The 22737-nt window shown below is 46.4% G+C and overlaps 1 protein-coding gene across 1 annotated transcript in view; it reads right to left on the reverse strand.

The window, feature by feature from the left end:
* USP7 (ubiquitin specific peptidase 7) overlaps nucleotides 1–22290 on the reverse strand; it is a 70579-nt gene extending 48289 nt beyond the window's left edge. The window contains exon 1 of the mRNA XM_049902786.1: nucleotides 22131–22290. Coding sequence (XP_049758743.1) covers nucleotides 22131–22218 — 88 coding nt within the window. The 5' untranslated portion in view covers nucleotides 22219–22290. The remainder of the gene's footprint in view (nucleotides 1–22130) is intronic.
* Between the last annotated feature and the right edge of the window lie 447 nt (nucleotides 22291–22737).

Here is a 22737-nt window from a genome sequence, read left to right on the forward strand (position 1 = left end):
ATCTGGCAACAACCCAACTTAAAGGAGAAGTTCACAAGGAATTCAAACAACAAACTAATATGCTCAGCTTGCCTAATTAACACGATACCAATTTTCAGTTACCAGATTTACAAAAGTGAAATATATTAAAAAGGCCCATTGATACCAAGGGTCTAGCAAAATGGATGGTGTCAAACTGCCAACTGGAGTACAAACTTCTATAGTTAAATAATCCTCCCCAAAGATTAAAAAAACAATGCCGTCGAGTCGATTCCGACTCATAGCGACCCTATAGATACCCCAAAGATAGTCTTTATTAAAACCAAAAAGTCAAGAATTCTTTCACTCAAAATTCATTTCTAGGAAAATATGGACCAGAACGCAAATTCTTATTAAAAAAAAAAAAAAAAAAAGCCAAACAAATGAACAGTAGAGAACAGAGGCCTCCCTGAAACTATCACCCTGAGACACTCTTTAAATCTAGAACTGGGCCTATCCCAAGATCATCTGTTAGCGAAACAGCAGAGTGGCACACAAAATAAAGGCTATTACCCATAAGATCGGTGCTCTACTTAAAAAACATCAGTATGAGACCAAAAGATCAACCATTACTCAAAAGCAAAGATGAGGAGATAAGGGCGCAGGAAAACTAGAGTACTGGAAAGGAAACAACACAATTAAAGAGAACGCTGACACACTGTGATACATGTAACTAATGTCACCAACAATCTGTGTGGGAATTGTCGAACGGGAACCTGACTTGCTGTGTAAACTTTCACCAAAAACTCAATATTATTATTTTTTTTTTCCAAAAAGAAATGTATTTCTAAGAATCCATTCCAGAAAAATTAACACACATATCCACAAGCACTATATTCCTTACACTGAAGCACCATTTATTATAGAGAGGAAAGAAAAAAAACTTAAATATCCATCAATACAAAGGATCACATATTATGGCCACTTATATGAAATGTCCTGAATAAGCAATTCTATAGGAACAGAAAGGGGGGGTGGTGATTAGGGACGATGGCTAATGGTATGGGGTTTCTTTTTTGGCTGATAAAAATGTTCTAAAATTGATCGTGGTGATGAGCGAACAACTTTGTGAATGTGCTGAAAGGCAATGAACTGTACACTTTAAATGGGTAAACTGCATGGTACGTTAAGTATCTCTCAATAAAGCTTTTTAAAGGGCGGCGGGGGGGAATAAGAGACAAGAGCTTAAAAGGAATATGGGCCATTTAATGTGGGGGCAAATAGCTCCACAAATCACAATTGTTCCTGAGGGTTTTGATGTAAATGATGTTCATAATAAACAACTTTGACGCGTGTATAAATGTTTGATTTTCTCCAGCATTTCTCTAAAAATAATGGAATTATACATTTTAGTGTTTAAAAATCCTATTCTCTAGAAAATTTATTTATGTAAGTTTACGTGCTTTTAAAGAAAATAAAATTATAATGGGGGGGAGTTTGCCTGTGGAAGAGTTGTTGAATAAATTACCATGACCCAATTAAAGAATGCATGAGGTGAAGCTGGCTGGATGGACCTGGAATAACGTCCGTACTGTGTCAAGTACACTGCCGTCACCTCTGCAGAGGGAAGTTTTTCCTTCTTGCTTCCATGTTGCTTGACTGTTTCAGTGGATATGTATTACTTTTACAACAAAGGCAAACACTAACACAAACCCTCCAAGCCGCAGTTGAAACACTGGCTGAGGCATGACAGCACCTCGGTAGCCTTGGAAGTTGTACTACAGAAAACGGAAAGGAGGGTGACATAGCTGCCCATTTCGGCGGCTCATTCCTGGAGTCAGGTGGGACTGGGACTGGGTCTTTGCTTAGAGAACCCTGGAACAAAGGGGTTATGCCTAAACTATTTGTGGTCTGAGGAGTCACCGGGTACTGCAAACAGTTAACAGGTGCTTGGGTGCTAACTAAAAGGTTGAAGGCTCAAGTTTACCCAGAGACACCTCGGAAGAAAGGCCTGGTGATCTACTTCCCAAAAAAATCAACCACTGAAAATCCTATGGAGCACAACTCCACACTGACACACATGGGGTCTCCATTAGTCAGAACCAATTCAAGGGCAACTGGAAGATTTGTTTATACCTTAGCAAATGGCAGCACCCTCTCCTAAATGCCAGGAACTTCCTTAAGAACTATTTTAAATGACAGAACAGTTTGGGGTCTGAAGGTGGGGTCAGAGGTAGAGAAGAGATTTTAAGTATACCAACATGTGCTCCTTAACATTACCATTTTATGATGAATAATGTTTAAACTCAGATGGATTTCCCAAAGAGTTCCAACTGTTCTACACAAGCTACTAGAAAATAGAAAATGGAGGAAAAGATACAAACAAGACAAATAGTAATGAGGGGCATGTTGGCCATTATGAAGGCAGGATTAGAAAGCAAAATAACCAAAATCACAAATTACTTCTGTTTTAAGAATTCCCTTGAATTCCCATGAAATATCTGAGTTATTGGTAGTAACAGGGCTCTTCTGCTGCCACAGTCACATCTTTAACTGGGGAAAAAAAGGGGCGGGGGGCAGGACATTTCTGATCCCCACTTCCGGAACACCAGCATTCCAACTGCAGGACCTTACCATGTACCACCACCCCCACCCCCCCCCCCGCCCCAGCATCCCGAGGGCATCCAAGGATGCAGATGCAGCCACTCTGCTGGGACTGTAAAGGCACATGCCTGCTGCAGTGGTCAGGCAGGCAGTAAAATGTTCCTTTCAATTTCTAATACAGTAAATGAGTGTAACGCACCTAAGGAGCCGTGGTGGCCCAGTGGTTAAAGTGTTAGGCTAACCGACAGGTCTGCAGTTTGAACCCACCAGTTTGCTCCCATAAAGACTACAGCCTTAAGAAACCCCAGACGGCAGTTCTAGTGTCCTACAAGGTCACTGAGTCAGAATCAACTTGAAGGCAACAGGTTTTTGTTTTTTTAAATAACCCACCCAACCAAAAGCTCTTTGTGGTTCTCTTCCTCAATATTAAGACTGTAGAGGGATCTGACACCAAAGGTGTGACAGTCCACAGACCAAGCTGACTGGTAGGGGTGTACTGTGCCACCTTGGCTAAACTGGAACCACGCGTGCTTCCTGCATGATCCCCAGCTGTAGGAGACACTGCGTGCAATCTAGAACGTAGAGTGAGAGCAGCCATACTCTTTTAAGCTGGGGAGCTTCTCTGCCTTCTAGGCCCTTGGTTTTATGAAGAAGGGTCCAGAACAGGCAAGTTCAGAGGTTTTATGAACAAGTTGGACGTGATCAAGGGCCTGTGTGGATGTCGGTCCCCCCTCTCCCACCCACCTTCCCTGTACTTCAGGCTCCAGCACATACCCAGAAACAACTCCCACAGGTGTGTACAGTCAAATCCCTCTAATAAATCCCTGCAGACATCTCCCACTGGCGCTGCTACACTGACCCAGCAGGGGCTTCAAACCGGAACCCCTAACACACAGATCTACCCCTCCACCCAGTTAATTCAATTTAGGAGTAAAGTCTGGTCACAACGACAAAGTCTCTTAAAAGAACATTGAATAAAACATATTACAAAATAAGGCAGATTCATATGAACCGCTAACACTTTTTAGATTCAGTATAAACCATGGTGGTGATTTTCCAAATAAGAGAATATTATTCAGCAATGAAAACGAATGGAGTTCTGATACATGCTTCAAGAATGAACCTTGGCACGTTATGTAATATGAAAGAAGCCAGCCACAAAGGACCACACAAAGTATGGTTCCATCTATACGAAACGTCCTGAACAGGCAAGTTCAGAGACAGAAAGCAGACTCAGCAGTCGCCTAAAGCTGAAGGGAAATGGGGATGACAGCTAAAAGATCTGGGGTTTCTTTTTGGGGTAATGAAAATTTCCTAAAATTGATTGTTGTGATGGCTGCACAGATCTGTGAATATACTAAAACCCACGGAATTGTGCACATTTAACGGGTGGATTGTATGGTACAAAAATTATATATCAGTAAAGTTATTATTAAAAAATCAGTGTTACAATACAGGAGAGGTCAGCATAACTGGACTAAACCAAAAGCAAAGAAGTCTCCTGAATAAACTGAATGCTTCGGAGGCCAGAGTAGCAGGGGCGGGGGTTTGGGGACCATGGTTTCAGGGGACATTTCTAAGTTAATTGGCATACTAAAATCTATTAAGAAAACATTCTGCATCCCACTCTGGAGAGTGGCATCTGGGTCTTAAACGCTAGCAAGCAGCCATCTAAGATGCATTAATTGGTCTCAACCCACCTGGACCAAAGGAGACTGACAACACCAAGGACTCAAGGTAATTACGAGCCCAAGAGATAGGAAGGGCCACATAAACCAGAGACTACATCAGCCTGAGACCAGAATAACTAGATGGTGCCCGGCTACAACTGATGACTGCTCTGACAGGGAACACAACAGACAACCCATAAAAGAGCAGGAGAGCAGTGGGATGCAGACCTCAAATTGTCATAAAAAGACCAAACTTAATGGTTTGACTGAGACTAGAAGGACCATGGTGGTCAGGGTCCCCAGACCTTCTGTTAGCCCAAGACAGGAACCATTCCCAAAGCCAACTCTTCAGACAGGGATTGGACTTGGACAACGGGATAGAAAATGATACTGGTGAAGAGTGAGCTTCTTGGATCAAGTAGACACATGAGACTATGCTGGCGTCTTCTGTCTGGAGGGGAGATGGGAGGGAAGAGGGGGTCAGAAGCTGGTGGAACGGACACGAAAACAGAGAGTGGAGGGAAGGAGCAGGCTGCTTCATTGGGGGAGAGCAATTAGGAGTATACAGCAAGGTGTGTATAAATTTTTGTATGAGAGACTGACTTGATTTGTAAACTTTCACTTAAAGCACAATAAAAATTAAAAAAAAAAAAGTCAGTATACACCAGCAGATGAATGGATCAATAAAATGTGGTATATAAATACAATGGATATTATTCAGTCATAAAAAAGAAATAAAGTGCTGACATATGCTACTACATGGATGAGACCCTGAAAACATGCTGAGCAAAATAAGTCACAAAAGGACAGATACTGTACGACCTCACTTTCACTGAACTGTACACTTAAAGCAGTTAAAGTGGCGAACTATATATGTTATCACACTGAAATAAAAGAAAAAAGTTTAAATAAAAAAGAAGCAAACGGGGGGGGAAATCATGGTGAAGAATTACTAAACACATTTTATCAAAAAAAGACTTGCAGAAGGATAGGTATAATTCTAATCCTTTATAATTGTTACCAAAGCAGGTACAATTAAGGTTAGTTGGCATTTAAGATCATGGCAAGTTCCAATCCGACTGAAACTAAAATATAAGCCTGCAATGCATTTGATTATTTGGTTCTACGTGGGAGAAACTGGTGTTCAAGGCATGTAAAAAAGACCTGGACACAGTCCCTGCTCTCTCGGACCTCAAAGTCTAAAGAGGGAGAAAAGCTAAGAAAACACAATGCCATTATTACGACACAATGGATATGCCCAGGAAACCCAAAAAAGGTGTCAGAACTTATGGCTCTGGCACCCTTACCTCAAATTGCCCTGAGCTCAAATCCTAACCATCCTTCAAGGCCCACTGCATGTACCACTTCTTCACCAAGCCCTCCTGCTTCCCCAGGGGCTGATGTCATCTCTTCTCATCACTTTCTGCCCTACATCAAGTATTTATACACATGACCTATCCATATCCTGCTGGCTTTCCTTAAGGAAAGACACCTTATCACTCCTTCTTCTTTGTGCTCCTCCTCCCACCCCCCAATGCCTGAAGCAGTCACTGCCAGATTGTCAGCAAGTATGCACTATGCTGGGCTGGTTTAAGGGAAACTTCCTCCAGGTCATGACAGATGAAAATGCTTGGTTTTCCATTACTCCTAAACAATTCTGACCCAGGTGGGGGTCCCTGTTTAAACCAACACCTAGGAAAGCAGAGCCAAAGCCCAGTTCGCAGGCTAAGTCTAGAGCAGCACTGTCCACTAGAACTCTTTGTGACAACGGAAATTTTTTCTGTATCTGTGCTCTCCAGTACACAAGCCACACAGGGTTACTGAGTCTTTGAAATACGGCTGGTAGCACAGAGGAACTGAATTTTATTTCAATTAGCTTAGATTTAAACAGTCACATAGAGCAAGTGGCTACCGTAACGGGCAGTAGAGGTCTAGAAATCATTTCATCTCAGAGCCTTGGTTTCTTCACCTGTAGATGAGGAGTCACATAGACACTTTCTGCTCTAAAATGAAATTATATGACCAAGTGCCCTCTAATATTCAACATACCCAAAATGAAAACAGCATTTTAAGAAAAATAAAAGCCCAGTACTTAACCACATCAAAATAGAAATTCAATTTAAAATAATGGTCTCTGATTTCAAAGGGAATACTGACCATTAGAAGAAAACTTCTGGATATGTAGCCTTAACTTTCCTCTCCCTGTATCCCCTAAGGTATTTAATAACCTCAATTTTAGAATAATCTGAAGACTTTCTCCATGCTTGGCAGGGAGCACACACTTCCCACGTGTGTCGTCAATTCTGCATTGCTGATCAGCCAGGACACAGAGGGATTATCTGCTTTTTATCCCCTGATCAGGATACCCACCCGCCTGTCAGTTTGTTGTACTCTGGTGGCTTGCATGGTGCTGTGATGCTGGAAGCTATGCCACCATATTTCAAGTACCAGCAGGGTCACCCATGGTGGACAGGGTTCAGCAGAGCTTTCAGTCTAAGACAGAGTAGGAAAAAAGACTTATTGATCGACTTCTAAAAATTAGCCAGTGAAAACCCCATGGATCACAATAGAATAGTGTCCAGTACAGTGCTGGCAGACGAACCCCCCCTTGGATGGAAGGCACTCAAAATCCACAGTGGCCACAAGGAACTCAAGGGCATACCAACAATCATGAAGATGGGCAACGTTTCATTCTGTTGTGCATGGGGCCACCATGAGTCAGAATGGACTCGATGGCAACTAATAACAACAAAGACACCAAGGGTCACCTCGCTTATATGCACTTTCTCCAGACACCTGCAAATCAAACTCACTTGAAGGTCTCAATTTCTGCCAAGCCACTGACCAACCCATTTGAACAGTTGTGTGCGTGATTCTGTGTACTACCATTTGTTCTGTGGACATCTTCACTGCTGGGCAAGTTCCTGAGGCAGAACTGGCATTTTCCCTGGCAGAACTTCATGCACAAGTCACAGCCCATAGATACCCATTCCAGCAACCGTCTGTGCACTGAAGGAAACCATGCATGCTATGCCATGTCCAAAGGAATTAAAAGGAAGTCACAAACATGAAATCACACAATCCCGTGTGAACGGGGAAAACAACAGACCAAAAAGTCACATTTTAAAGCTTTCTTGAATCAGTGACTTAGAGGCAAAGACTGAAGGGAAACCAAGTAAGGATTTTGGTATTTAAAACTGTAGTTGCTACGGTCACTTCATAAACTAAAAACGCTTCCCAAAGTTACCTTTAAAATTCACTGCCAGGAAAGAAGTCTGAAAGGGAAATATTCAAAATACGCCACAAAAACAATAAATACCACACAGCTGGCCGGAAGTTAATGAAGTAAGCAGACTGGCCTCTGAAGTCACCCAATTCTTCCCACCGCTGCCCAGTTAAGGAATCCTGAGGCCCCAGTACGCTGATCCAGTTTTCCTTCCACCTTGTGAAAGCTGCTGGTGTAAGAAAGTAACTAGGTGTTGTAGACAACAGGGAGGAGATAGGAACCCAGCTGGGTCAGGGCTTCAAAACAGAACAGGTCTCACCATGCTAAGGAGAACAAGCTGGGCCAGAGCAAGCAAGGTTCACGCAACCTGTGTGAGCTTGGAGTGCCCTTACGGAAGTCTCTCAAAGCCTCTGTTCGTCTGTAGATGCAAAGGATCGTGGAGACAAGATGACCCTAGGAAGTGACCCACTACACATGCACAAAACAGGGCACTCTGGATTGCCATGCATCTGTGCCTGGGCACAACCCACAAGACCCACATCACATACAGCCCCAAAGAGAATGGTATGCTTTTGGGGAGATTCACTTCAGCCCAAGATCTTATTAAAACACATTATTGAATATCTGATGCAACTCTCAAAAGAAGAAAGCATCTACCTTTAAGAACATGTAACATTCCACTCTGTATTGTCTTATGCCACCAAATTCCACTTGCTGAACTCTATAGGTGGCCCCAGCTTATTTTGCCAGTGAGCTACCTTCTATATTTACAGCATGTGGAGAAGTACACAAAAAGGGTCAGACTAGGAAGTCCAAGTGCAGCTGACCACTTTTGGGTGGTGAGATGAGACCTGCAGGAGAAGGCAAGATAGGCAGCTTTAAGTAAAAACACAAGAATCACTATTTCTATGAGCAATGGTATTTATTGCTGTGATGAACTGCAAAGGGCTGTGAAGCCAGGATGAGTGGGTGCAAGTCACATCCAGCTTCTAGAGGCCACCTGCATTCCTTGGCTCAGGAGACCCCCTTCTAGCTTCAAAGCCAGCAATGGCAGGGTCTTTCTCACATCACATCACTCTGACAGACCCTCCTGCCTCCTCCTTTCACTCAGAAGGACCGTTGCGATTACACTGGGCCTACGTGGTAATCCAAGATCATCTTCCTATCTACAGATGCTTAACCTAATCACATCTGCAGAGGCCCTTTTGCCGTGTAAGGTGACATCTTCACAGATTCTGGGGATTAAGATGTGCACATCTTTGAGGGCCAAGACTCTGCCAATACAAACTCAAAGTCTACTCAGAGACAGCTACCAAACCCCTCGTGCTAATCTACACCTTCTACCTCGCACCAACCTTCTTTTCAAACTCAGCTTATGTCATCTCCTCCATGAAGCCTTCCCTGACCCACCCCTTCCCCAAGTAGACCAGAGCTACGCTGCCTTGTGCCACAACTGCCCCTCTCCACCATCTGTCCCATCGGAACCCCTGAGCCCCTCCCCTGCACATGTCTATAAGGCTCTTCTACTCCAGGAAGCTGCCGGACCAGGACACAGGGGCCATGACCTGGCAGCCAGCCCAGAGGCCAGTCAGTAGGCTTTTCATCAATGTCTGCCCAATGAATGAAAGCCCACATGGAAATCAAGGCAAAAAAGAAGAGGGGGTGGGGGTGAAAACAAAGGTGCCCTACCCAAAGCAGAGTGTGCAAACAGGTGCCCCTCTGTGAGCCACTACCAGACAGCCCAATGGGCATTCAGAAACCTTTACAGCGACCTAACTTTGCTGCAACATCCAAGAATGTCATCAAGGATTCCGGGCAGAATAAAGACCAGTTTGGGCATTGTCAAACGGCTGGCGCAGCACACAGTGTGAACTGCACACCAATCACATTATAGCGTGTGATATTTTAGTGTCCACCCGTTAACTGTGATAGGAGCCCTGGTTGTGCAGTGGTTAAGCGCTCAGCTGCCAACCAAAAAGTCAGCGGTTCAAACCCACCAGCCGCTCCCTGGGAGAAAGATGTGGCAGTCTGCTTCCTTAGAAATTACGGCCTTAGAAACCCTATGAGGCAGTGCTACTCTGTCCTACAGGGTTGCTGAGTCAGAATCAACTCAATGGCAACAGGTCAGCTTGGTCGGTTGTTAACCGTGACTCAAAAATGTATGAAATTCGGGATCCATTTCTTTCACTGAGCAATAATTCCGCTACAGGCTCACAGGATAAACTGTTGAAGCTGGCTACTGATGAAGCACTGGAAATAAGTTTTGGAAAACCATTTAAAACCTCTTCCATTCTCATTAGCACACCTCTGTAAGGCTGGTTTCACATGAGTACTAGTAAGACAAACACAGAACTGGTGTGGGTAAACATCACCCCTTTGTGTAGCAGGGCTGCTGTCCATCCAAGCAAAAAGGAAGCTCTTCTGATACTCTAGAAACTTCAAAATCCATGTATGCGATGTTCCTTCAAAGTATGCAGGTAGATGTCTAATACCGGAATTGCTATTTCAGGCAAAATTCTGTTACCACAGTTCAATGAGAGTGTTTCAAACTATGATCCTCTACGCTAATCCCCATGTGCATATTTTCAACAAACGTACACTTTCTGCGATTCTTTCCCCTTTTCTGCCCTATGCTTGTTCTGAGTATAATGAAGTGAATTTCATGTCTATCAATAAAAGGTTCGGGCTTGCATCTTCTATGTGTTTTTCTTTCGTTTTAAAAACAACATATGTGCTGTGTTTCTACAAAAGTATTGTCCAAGACTGACCGGGAATTAACAACCACCACCAGTCTTTTACCACAAATAATCTGAGAAGCCCTGCTCTGTGGGGTTCGCTTGAGCGCCATTTATTTATACATAAATTTCCGATGCTTTTATTCATTTTAATTTCACTTTTTCCAGGACACATACTAACTTTCCAAATCCAATATGACATTACTTCTACCAGAAACACCTTCCGACCTAGGGCCCAAACAGGTTGGTTAGGTCAGCAGTGGCCAACAGAACTTCCTGCACTGAGGGAAGTGTTCTTCATCTGCACTGTCCATACATGGGTACTGAGCACTTGAAATGTGGCCGGGGCCACTGAGGAATTAATTAATTAATTTATTTTTAACCAACTTAAATTAGCACATGTAGCTGGTACTTACTGCAGTGGACAGCACAGGACCCTAAAATAACTTCTTTCTTGTGCCACTGCAGTGCAATGGATCACTTTTATATGGCCTTTCCTGCTGTGGTCTTCTATCTCCCACCAAATGATTGGGTGGAACTATGCAAATAAGGAACTTGTGGCCCACCAAGGGGACTGGACAGCTTGTTAATAATGCAAATAAGGTGCACGGCACCCATGTGGGGGTGGGATCATTCAAATAAGGTATATATGGAACCCTAACTGATTGGTCAGTTTTGCCATTCTGCTAGGCTTAAAATAGGCCATCCCAGAGGTGTAAAGGGGAGACCCAAGAAGAAGAAACAGGAGCAGAGTGCATCCTTTGGACCCAGGATCCCTGTGCTGAGAACCTCTTAGACCCAGGAGACAGAGACAAAGAGAGAGAGCTGTAACAACTGGAATCAGAAGCGAGACTCAACGCAATAGCTCCGGACTCATGAACGCATGAAACTTAAGAAGAAAAAGAATAAAAGGGTGTGGGAAGTAAAATTTATGATTCTTAGATGGTTACTTTGGTTGTTAGCTATAACAGCTGAAAGGAAACCAAGAGACGTTATGCTGCAGCTGAGTAGAGCAAAGTCACATCTGGAGTGGCTTGGGGCAAAGGCCAGTTAAACAAGATGACTGATAGGTGGCCAGGGTCTTCTGGTTCCACTCAGCCAGAGGTTCAAGGCCATATGCATATGAATGGGAAGACAGTCAACGTATGGAGAAGACAATATGAAGCTGGAATGTTTTAAAGTGATGTGTTTATCTGAATGTACTATGACCACTGAATGTTTCTCCTGCCTAGTGTTGTAAAACGGACCTAAATGTATGATGGAAATGTATAGTGGGGATTACAGATTACAGAGAGCATGTAACTCTGCCTTCCCCCAATATGTGATTGAATATGCTAAAAAAGGAAACAGGATTTGCCTGAAAGAAACACAGGTTGTTCATTAAAATGGAGTAGCCCTGTATATGGAGTATTGGGGGCTTTAGGTTGAAAACTTGAGCCCCACCCATAATCTTTCCAGTCAGGAAATTTACATTTGAAAAGACATGCAGACCTACCCAGAACTGCTAAGGGAGCAGGAGATTTGCATTTGAAGGAGGGACTTGTAGAGGGGGAAAAATGACTTTTGTTGTTTGAATTCTGAGCAAGCAGTTTGCTGTTGGGTGCACTGAGGCAGGAAAAGTCAGTGCCCATCAGAAGAACCCCCTTCCAGGACTGGAAGTTAAAAGGAGCCGGCGAGTAGGCTGCCTGGTGTCCTCGCTTGAGGTGACTACCTGGGGCCACAAAATGAGTGGATGTGGAGGTGATGCAGCAATGAAGAGATGGGCTGAGTTTGAACATGTTCCATTGGCACCCGTTACCTCACCCACAGGATCTAGGGCTAAGAGAGAGAAGGGGCTGGCTGGTCTGAAGTACAGGAATTGTGTGGACTCCTGAGCCTACAGCTGGTACCCACTGACCCAGCCCACGGGGGCTAGGGGTGAGCTGACCAGAACACGAACAAAGGAAGATGTTTGACACTGTGAGCTGGTATAAACTGCTGCAACTGGATGGCTTGTTCTGGACTGGACTTTGCTTATGGATGCAGATGCTCAAAGTTGAACTACAAGCTTCTTCAGACCAAGGAACATGCTTGCCTCCTCAGAGTACTGGTTTGATAGGGATGGGCAATTTAGGAATTGGCAATTTAAAAACTGGCTATGTGAAATGGAAGGAGATAATGGCATGAAGTGGCCTGAAAATAAGGGGGACAAGAGAGGATCCCCACTGAATAGATACCTCTTTTCCAAAATGGTCTGGGAAAATGACGGTCGGGGAAGATGCTGACAGGATTATATGATTCAGTTATGAGTGGTAAAAACGGTTAATTGTTGAAGCAGTAACTGTGAAAAAGTGGACTAAGGGGGAGGCACTGCTGGACTGGAGTACAGTGGCCGAACCTAAAGTCCCTTAATCATTTTGCTATGCTGATACTTCGGGAGGCTCAGAGTAAGGGAATAATATTCTCTCAGTTAAATTTTATCAGACACCAGAAAGGGTGAAGCCAAAATGACCTCTGGAGAACTTGACCAGATCAGACAGATACCTGCAGTAGACCTGAATGGCTTGTACCCGAGTAACCTTACCCTGAGGACTCTTTGCCCTACTGAAGGCCTAATTGTTAATGACTGTTATGGACTCATAAAATGATTGGGAAGGTTAGTTATCCTCCAAGTATGAAAGAACCATGGCTAGAAAAGCCAGGGGTGGTTTGTGGTGCGATGGATCGCTTTTATGTGGCCTTTCTCGCCATGGTCTTGTAACTCCTACCAAATGATTAGGCAGGATTATGCAAATAAGGTGCTTGTAGCCCACCAAGAGGATTGGACAGCTTGTTAATAATGCAAACAAGGTACACGGCACCCTTGTGCGGGGTGAGACCATGCGCATAAGGTATATGGAACCCTTACAAGAGGCTTGGTCAGTTTTGCCATCCTGCTAGGCTTAAAACAAGTCATCCCAGAGGCAGATGGGAAGGACCTTATCACCAAGAAGAAGAGATGGGAGTGGAGCTCATCCTCAGAACCGAGGTCCCTGTGCTGAGAACCTCCTAGACCCAAGAGACGGGGAGGGAGAGTTCTAACACCAGAGACAGCATAAGATGGTGAACCAAGATACCTGCACAGGACAACACAGTGGGATTCCTGGCCCGAGGAATAAGACAGTTACAGTGAGTGTGCTGACCCATGCAGCGAAAGCCGAGCACCTTTGTACAGGAGGCTTGCTGGCAGAGTGGGTACCCTGGGCACTTACTGGAGGAGCCAAGGAGCTTTGTAACACCTGCCCAAGCAGGGAAGAGACGAGGCTGAGGGCTAGAGAGGTATCCCTGCAGGCACAGCCAAGAACAGGCTGTCCTGATCAAGAACTATATTCCAAGTCATTCTTGATCCTAAACTGTAACCTGTTACTTTTCTAATAAACCTATAAACTTGAGTATGGTCTACGCGTTCTGCAGGGCCATTATCGAACCCAGCAGAGGAGTGCTGTGGGAGGGACAGCTAGTGTCTGAACCGGTTAAAAAGGTTGGAAGTTGGACGTATGTCTGACCCCCACCTCATAGGAATCGACCATGGGCTGATGATCTTGATTCTCCCCCCTTGTGAAGTTAGACAAAGAGGTCAGATGGACAACGCAGCCACCATACCATTTTTATAGCCATGTTATCACCTCCCCACCCCCGGTAAGAAAATGAGTGTCTTTTTGGAGAAAGATGGGTCTAAAAGCCAGCACAAATCTGAAGGTTGGAAAACAATCTCAGTTTGTTCTCGTCAGTACCAGCAGAAGGCCTGGGTGCTTCGGAGAACCCGAGGGACCTTCCAGTCAGGGCAGGCAGGATACCGAATCGGTCCGGAGAGGCAGCACCTCTGGCAACTGCTGCTCGGTCACTCTTAGGGGACTGGCAAAGGGTGACCACAACACTCACTCTGCCAGCTGCCTTCCCTCTCTCCAGTGAAGCATTCCAGCCCCTATACAAACTCCAGACATAAGAGGAACGAAAAGACTAAGAATCTTTGGGGGAGAGTTCTTACAAGTAGCTATGAGGGTTAGAAGACAGCAGTATGTGATGAAAAGCGTGAGGAGGGACAAGGGTGATAGTTGAATAACATGATAAAAATAATGTCACTGAACTACACATGCAAAGATTGTCAAAATGGCAAATGTTTTGTTATATACACAAAAGAGCAGGGTGAATTTAGAAACGTTTTTAACCACTTCACACACAGTCCACTGGATTGAACAACTCCTCGAAGCTGATATAAACTGGAAGAAGAAAGCACTTCACAGACAACCTGCTCTGTACTATTCAAGAAGAGAAGCTGGACTATGTAACCAAGTTAACATGTTAAGAAGTGTTACATGTGCTTGTTTTAAGAGAGCAATTGCACAGGGTCAATTAAAAGACCTGAAATATAATTTATTCCCCAAAGTCACATTGATGAAATGCACTTGCAACTCAGGTAAATGGTCCATAAAGACCTTTTATCAGGGGCCTCAGTCACTGGGTTTGTTCAGCCCACACACAGCAGGGCCATGGGGTTTCCCTCATAAAAGCCCTCTTCAACATTCTGAAAATGCCCTGAGTCGGGGGGTGGGGGGAGGTGAGGGGGAGGCAAGAGGAAGGGGTAGCCAAGAGAAGTTAGACTACCGACCAGACACCTGTGGCTACACCCTGGGGTGTGATCACACTTGGCAATGCAGGTCTACACCCTAACAAACTCACAGAGCATGCATTCCAAACCAGATGCCAGTTTAACAGCTTATTGTGAGAGCTAGACATTCCCGTGGTTGATATTCTGGGGTCTGGTATGTAACACAGAACCCTGCCTTACCAGTTTCAGGATCTCAGGAAAACTAATTAAGTCACTGGTGTGGCTTCGAGGCAGAGGGGCCTAGGTTTTGAGTCTTTCATGCCAGGCAGGAAAATCACACAGAACCCTCCTGTCACACAAAGGAGCCCCCTTCTGTTGCTTTTACATTGTCAATGGCCCAAGGAGAATAAACGACCATCACTTTGAGATTTAGACAGGACACTCGCTCCTACTCCTCCTAAATTTCAAACATTAGGGTAAAGCTCCTTTGAGTCAGATAACGCCAGCTCCTTGAAAGGGTACCTGGGCATTTTTATGAGCAGCTGTAACCTCACAGCAGTGGTCCTCGCACTTCAAGGGTTGGTCCAAGAACTAAAGGAGCTATAATGGGAGCAGCAGCCACACGCCATGCATATCACCTGGTGTGGGCCTAGCCAGTCCCAGCTCTTCTCAACAATGTAGATGCTACTTCACCATTCCGGTAACCATCCTCCTGAACACGTGAAGATGGCTGAAATGGCAAATGGGGTTTTTTTTTTGGTGTGTGTGTGTGTGTGTAAATAAAAAAGCAACACACAGAACCAGAAAAGATAAGAGTAATAAGAATGTGCATGTACTGTGATGAATGAAACCGATGTCACTGAACAGCTTGTGCAGGAATTGTCAAATGGGAACCTAAACTGCTGTGTCAACCTTCACTGAAAACACAAAAAATTATTATTGGAAAAAGGCCACACAGCAGTATGGATTTGGGGATGTTTTTAACCACTTCACGCACAGTTCACTTGTAGGTTACTCCCACACGGCACTCTGTTCTTCCCATTTTGGGTTCTTGCTAGTCTCCCTCTCAGGGATGCTGTCATTAAGTTCTGGAAGCATCCTGCTCTTGTTCAGGTCAACTTACTTCCCTGCATAAGAAACTTTCTAAATTACCCCATTGCCCACTTCCAAAGAAAAGTTTCAATTACCAAACCTAGGAAGTAGGCCTGCTTTTCTTCAAGAGGATTTCAACATGCCTGCCTTCTCATTAACCAATACACCAGAAAAATGGCATAACTTACTCTCTTGCCTACGCCTGACACTTAAAATCCTGCGTCCTCCAACTTTCCTAAGTCCAAATTAGTTCAGATCGAGAAGTTAATGAAGCAGGTGACATTTAACATTTTACATGTCAAGTACCCGTTACAGCTCTTGTTCTCCAGAGTAAAATTTCTTTGCCATGGAGATCAAGCAAGAATATACAGGCCACGTATTACTCACCCCAAAAAACCCAAATCAATAACAAAAATAAATGTCAGAAATAATAGAAAAAAATAATAAATCCTCTAGTCATTTATGAAGGTCTAGCAATGTTCTTATCTGGAAAACAAGGTTTTCCTTCCAAAAGGATCAAAAACTGCCATTTGAAGTAACTTACGTTAAAAGCAATAAAACTGAATTAGCAGCTATCAAAGCAATATCGTTTATGGCTTCAGTGTTCTCTTTTACACTGCCGACCAGCCACCTCCCACATTACTGTTTAGCCTCTGAATTCACTGAAAAAGTGTTTCCCGGATGAGAGCCTCCCAAAAATAAATTTAACAAAAATGGAGCCCACAATGGTCATCTTCAGAGCCATCTACTAGAGGAAGGCGCGTCCACGACTGGTGACCCCAAGGGAGGGCTGCGTGTGGGGGCAAAGACTCTCGAACAGCTCAGGTGACCAGAAAGGTTTAAGGGAAAGGTGGCACCTGAATGGGGTTCAGAACACTTCTTTCGGTGTTTGTTCCTGTTTGCATTCCAGAAGGTGAGGATACAACAATGCACTCAAGTACGGGGACATAAAAGACCAAGCACTACCCCATGCAGCAGGTGTGTGTGGATGCATGGGGCACCCAGGGCACAAAGGAAGCTGGGACATGCTGAGGACCCTCGAGGGCAGACAGGACACCTGAGTCCTTTTAAGTAGGGCAGTGACAAGACAAAGCAGTCCTGTGGGCAGCCAGTTTCCATAGCTGTGTGGGGCTCAGGACGGGTGGAGGCGGAGCCCAGGAAGAAGGTTACTGCAATAGGCCCAGCGTGAGGCAACAAGGGCCTAGATGAGGGTGGTGGCTGGAAAAACAAAATGGCCTGGTAAGAGGATGTGGGGATCCAGAGAGAAAAATTCAAAGCCGACTTGGTGACCTGGCTTCCCTGCTACAACACGATTCTCAACTCCAAATTCATCATCAGATGTTCTAATACTAACACAAGGGCAAGAACACTGGTCAGAGAAGCCAATGGAGCTGACCCACCTTCAGTACCACTGTCACAACGCACCAAATCTGCACAGCTCCTCCACTAGCCATTACGTTTTTTTCTTAAGATATCAGACCTTAAACCTTAAATAACTATCCAGGCACATCTCGGCAATGATCTCATGAATAATATTATTAAGACTGAAGCTGTTAGATTTTCTTCATAATTTGCGTTAGGATATAATTACCATAAGACACCTATAACAACAAAGACCACCTTGCTCCTCCTGCTGCACGTCTCCCATGTTTCTTGTGTTGTTAGGCGCCGCTGAGTTGATTCCGACTCATAGTGACCCCATGTGACAGAGCAGAACTGTCCCATAGTTTTCTTGGCTATAATCTTTACGGATGCAGGTTGCCAGGTCTTTTTCCTGCAGAGCGGTGGGTGGGCTCGAACTGCCAATCTTAAGGTCAGCAGCCGAGTGCTCAACCGTTGTGCCACCAGGGTTCCTTCTCCCTTGTCTTAGCCTATGCATATTCATTCCTCAACAGCCATGATTTTATCATCACAGCAATTCTACTGAATATCTACTGAATATCGTCTATGCTCCAGATCTGGGACTAGCACTTCCATTGTACTTTTGTAATTTCATCCTCACAACCGTCTTGCAAGATCTGAACCACCTCCTTCTTGAGATGCAGAAAGTGAGGTACCAAGAGGCTAGGCAACTTGCAGGAGAGCACAGGGCTATTAAATGACAAGGATTAGATCAAACCCAATCCTGACCCAAAGCCATCACACTGCCTCACCATGAGTTTTAACTCAATGACCTCTTTCTCCTTTTCCAAAGTAACTCGATTCCAAACAATTGAATCCATGAAGTCGAGCATATACTTTCTTCTCATGTTAGCTGGTAGCAATCATTGATTACAGAGGGGGGAAAAAATCACAAAATCAGCAGCCTTAAAGAAACAGGGGTGCTGGAGCCTGTGGGGAGTGACCCTGGCTGTATTAAAACCTGACATGCCCACATCAGAGTCAGATGTTTCTAGGTTTGGCCTAATTTCTTCCGTATCCAGGTTCTTTGAGTTGAAGTTCATTTCATTGCCCAAAAAGAATCCTTTTATCAACCGAAGCCAAAGTAACACAATGTTCACGGAAAATCAATACATTCATATTATTTGTGTCGTTACAGTGCTATTCAAAAAGGAAGCTTAGGTTTTAGATATAATGAAATGTGCAAGTTTTGTTTATTGGGGTACGTATGTACAAGAGAATTCACTTTCTACTCCTAAAAAAAACTTTCACAGAAAAGTAACTTGAAACTTCATCTACACACACGAGTTTGGAAGAAAAAGAAACCCACCACCAACCCCCAAATAAAAAAAACACAAACGTCGGTGATCAGTTCTCCTCAGTAACTGCAGTCGACTTGTTGCTTTGCTCTCAGCCTGGCATCCTGATAGCAGTGGTCGGAGTGCGGTATGAGAGTCACACAAACCATCCCCATTCATCTCAGAGACTACACTCTGACACAGAGACTGCTCACAGGGCAGACAAGCCAGGCCAGGGAACAAACAGTGGGCATTTACAAGGGTGCTAGCCTTAAAGAGCCTTTGTGGCACAATGGTTAAACACTCGACTGCTAACCATAAGGTTGGTGGATCAAACCCACCAGCGGCTCTGTGGGAGAAAAGACTTGGTGATCTGGTCCCATAAAGATTACAGCCTAGAAAACCCTATGGGGCAGTTCTCTGTCACATGGGATTGCTTATGAATTGGCACCCAACAACAGGCATTCCATGCAAAAGGGAGGTCTTGGGAAAACTTCCTGTCAATACCCCAGACTAGATTAGTACCTCTCCAGAGGCCGAGACCTTGGGCATGTCACTCCTTCAGTCCCTCAGCTGCCAAGGATGTAAAACAGCAAATAAATAAAATGCCAAGCAAACTCCTTCCTGGCCAGACTTAATGACAGCTATGTTTGCCCCCCAACTTGAAGCCTGCTCCTGGCTATATTTCAGGCCTTGCGGGAGCACGTGGTCCCAACTACAACAGACAGCCAACATGCCCCAACTCCTCCCTTTCAGCCCTTCACCCTTCATAACTGAGAACAAGACATTTTTACAGTAACTAATCTCAGGCACTGTTATTCTCCTGCAGATATGCAAAGGACTGTGCAGAGTTCAGTGAAAAGCAAATGAACCCCAACAAAGTTGAATAGGAGGAGTGGAAACATGGACCTAATGATGGGGGGAAAAACCAACCAACCTAACCAGTCTCCCAGCCACCCTGCCCAGGAAGGCAGGCAGGACGCTCCCCATGATGCTCCCTTCCCATCCTCAAGATGATCACAACACCCCATGTTTCCAGCTGCTAGTTCTAGCAGCGTCAAGGCAAAGACACTAAGCAGGTGCAAGCCACTAGCTATGACCTGGGTCCCATTACAGCTTGGCTTAGGAAGCCAACCAGAGTTGTTATTTGCTGAATTCCTCCCTTCTGGCTTTTTAATAGTAAGGACTCTCTCACTCTTCCCGATCCTCAGCTATAATAAGTATGCTTAACACCAGTTTTTACGAGTGGGGATGCTCAGGGAGGCTGAATTGGAATTGCCAAAGACATAGGCCACTTTTTATACCACACACCTGTGGATGCTCATTAGGTACAACTTGTCGACAATCATCAGCAGCCCTACAAAGACAAGGCAACTTCCAGATGATAAATCTGGGACAAAGGCCTGCTCAGAAAGAACAAGCTTCTTATGTTTAAGGAATCAGTATTAATAACTTTAAAACCTTTGCCATCCAGTTCAAGAGTCTGCCAAATGTGCAGATTAAGGATCTTAGGCATTACTTTCCCAATGCAACCCCGATAGCAAAATAAAACTTCCCCACCGAAACAGTAGTCTTGAAAGGATGCAAGGATTCTGGGGGAAAAAACTGAGAATCCTTCCTCTACTCTTCAACGCTTCTCTAGTATTTAGAAAAGCCCTGGGAACGTGCAGAAATTTTCCCAGAGACACATTTCTGGATCAAAATGACGCTCTGGTCTGCAGTGATGTCCGTGTTTGTTAATTGTTATTGTTATTGGTTGCCCTCAATTCCAACTCATGGCAACCCCATGTGTGCAGAGTAGAACTGTACTCCATAGAGTTTACAATGCTGTGACCTTTCAGAAACAGACTGCCAGGCCTGTCTTCCCAGGCATCTCTGAGTGCGTTTCAACTACCAATCTTTACAACTAGTAGTTAGGCAATTAACCATTTATACCACCCAGGGACTCGTAATTCTCACTAGTGTTCAAAAACACTCAACAAGGTACAGGCGGAATCAATACGCCTGTATTACATGATTTTTGTCTTGTTTTGGAGCTATTCAAAAATGAAACATAAAGTTTTTAATGTTTTATAGTTTCAGACGTTGTCACAAAGTATGACAGAAAATTCTCTTCATGATGCACTCCTTCAGCTACTTGTTGGTTTAATCACACATGCCAAAGGTTGCTCTGCGAAACCACTGCTTTGCAGTAGCCAAGCGAAATAGATAGCGTGGTCCTTGGTGTGGCCTCTGCTCTCTGTCCCCCATTATTGCCATCTCTAAGTACCAGCTTCGGCGCACATCTCAGCCGCCTTGCCTTCTGCTATCTGACAAGCCATATTTTCAGTGAACACCCAGTTAGCCTCAGCAAGTTATTCACGGAGCAATCCCAGTCATGGTGAGGGTTCCCACCAACCAGGGTGCAGCACCTCACCCATGAAGCCAACTCAAAGGACAAATGCTGCTTTACCTGTACTTGCTTAGTGGCTCCATTTATCTATGCACCCCAAGACCTCATTTTAGAACCAAAACTCAATGTCCTGTTCATTCAGGTGCATCCGTTTGATTCCTTCTGCTGGTCTGCCTCCCTCAACTCAGTTAAGAAAAGAATTATTTCAGACTACTCTTTAGTCTGTGCCATGAGAAATTAAAAAATGCCTTCCAATGATCAACTCCTCTGGAACTTATTTAACTCAGAGACTATTTATAGTGTCTTTACCGCAAACCTTTATAACCAAGACCTTACACCTCAAGGTAAGGTATCTTGGGAAATTTCTGCCGCACAGACAAAAAATGAAGTTACCTTCTCGAATTAAGTGTGATGCTGATGTAGACTGCCATGTGTGGCGGGGCTTTCACGTACTTTCAAATACACACCTGGCCGGATGCTGACCGCACGACAGACAGTGGCCGGATACCAAACAACCCCCGGGGAAAAAAGAGTAACTTACAAAAGAAGAGAGCCTGGGTGTCAGAACTCCGGGCCAGTCACAAGCCGAGAACATCTGCGTTCTTCGCAGATGTTTCAAAATTCAGCTCGACTCTGGGAAGTGCTGTGACAAAGTGATTTGGGGGAGCACTTCAAAGCCGCCGTGAGCTCTCTCCAGGAGAGCGCACAGAAGCAGGTGTGGGCGAGCCCCGGGGTCCAGGGCGGTTTAGAGTTTCCCGAGCTTCCCAGTCAGAACCAGGCCAAAGGAGGCGGGCCCCAGGGACGCCCGAGAAAGGGGACGGTCCCCGGAGCCCGGCTCCTAACCGGAACGGCGGGGCTGCCGCCAGCAGCGAGAAAACGCCTTCCCCCCTCCGCTCTGGAGCGCCCTAATTTACTGCTCCGGCTTCCAGGCTGACCCCTCGCGCGGCGGCCCGGCCTCCGGCGCTTTGTGCCGGGGAGGCCCAGCGCCGGGCAGCCCCGGGCGGCCGCCGGGCCGGACAAAGCGCTGGGCCGGGGGCCGGCGGCCGCCCCCTGCCCGCGGGCCCGGCATGACGGTGCAGCCTCGCCCGGGCCAGGGCCGAGTGGCCCGACCGAGGCCCGGCGGCCGCCCGGGGCCTGCTTAAAGATGGCGAGCCCCTCGCGTGGCTCCCGCGGCGCCCCCCGGCCCCGCCGCGGCCCGCGGGTCTCACCTTCCATCTCCATGTCCTCGGGCTCGCTCAGCTGCTGCTCGCCCGCTTTCTGCTGCTGCTGCTGCTGCTGTTGCTGCTGGTGGTTCATGTCGGCCGCGGCCTGGGCCTCGCCAGCGGCCGGGGGCCGGGGCTGCGAGCCCGGCGGGCGGGCGGCGGCGAGCCGGGGCGGCGGCGGCGGCGGCGGCGGCGGCGGCGGGGCGGCCTCCTCCTCCTCCTCCCGCGCGTCGTCGGCGGCGGCGGCCCCGAGGCGGCCCGCGGCGGGCGGCGGCGGCGGCGGCGGCAGGGAGACGCGCACGTACTTGCTCGCGATTCGCCCAATCTCGGCGCCGAGGCGGGCAGGCGGCCGGCGGGCCGGGCCGGGCGGCCTCGTCGCTCGCTGCGGCCGCCGCCGCCGCCGCCGGGCCCGCCTCCCGCCGCCGGGGCCGGGGCTGCGGGGCCGCGGGCCGGCCGGGGGCGGAGGGCGGCCGGGCGGGGGCCGCGGACTCAGCCCCGCCTCGGGCCGGGCGCGGCGGGAGGGAGGCCTGGCCGGCCGCGGCGGGCCTGCGGGGCCTAGGGCCGGCGGGAGCGGCGGCGGCGGCGGCGGCGCGGGCAGGCGACGGGCCGGCCG

The sequence above is a fragment of the Elephas maximus genome, chromosome 12 (assembly GCF_024166365.1).
Source record: "Elephas maximus indicus isolate mEleMax1 chromosome 12, mEleMax1 primary haplotype, whole genome shotgun sequence".
In the NCBI taxonomy this organism is placed as follows: domain Eukaryota; kingdom Metazoa; phylum Chordata; class Mammalia; order Proboscidea; family Elephantidae; genus Elephas; species Elephas maximus.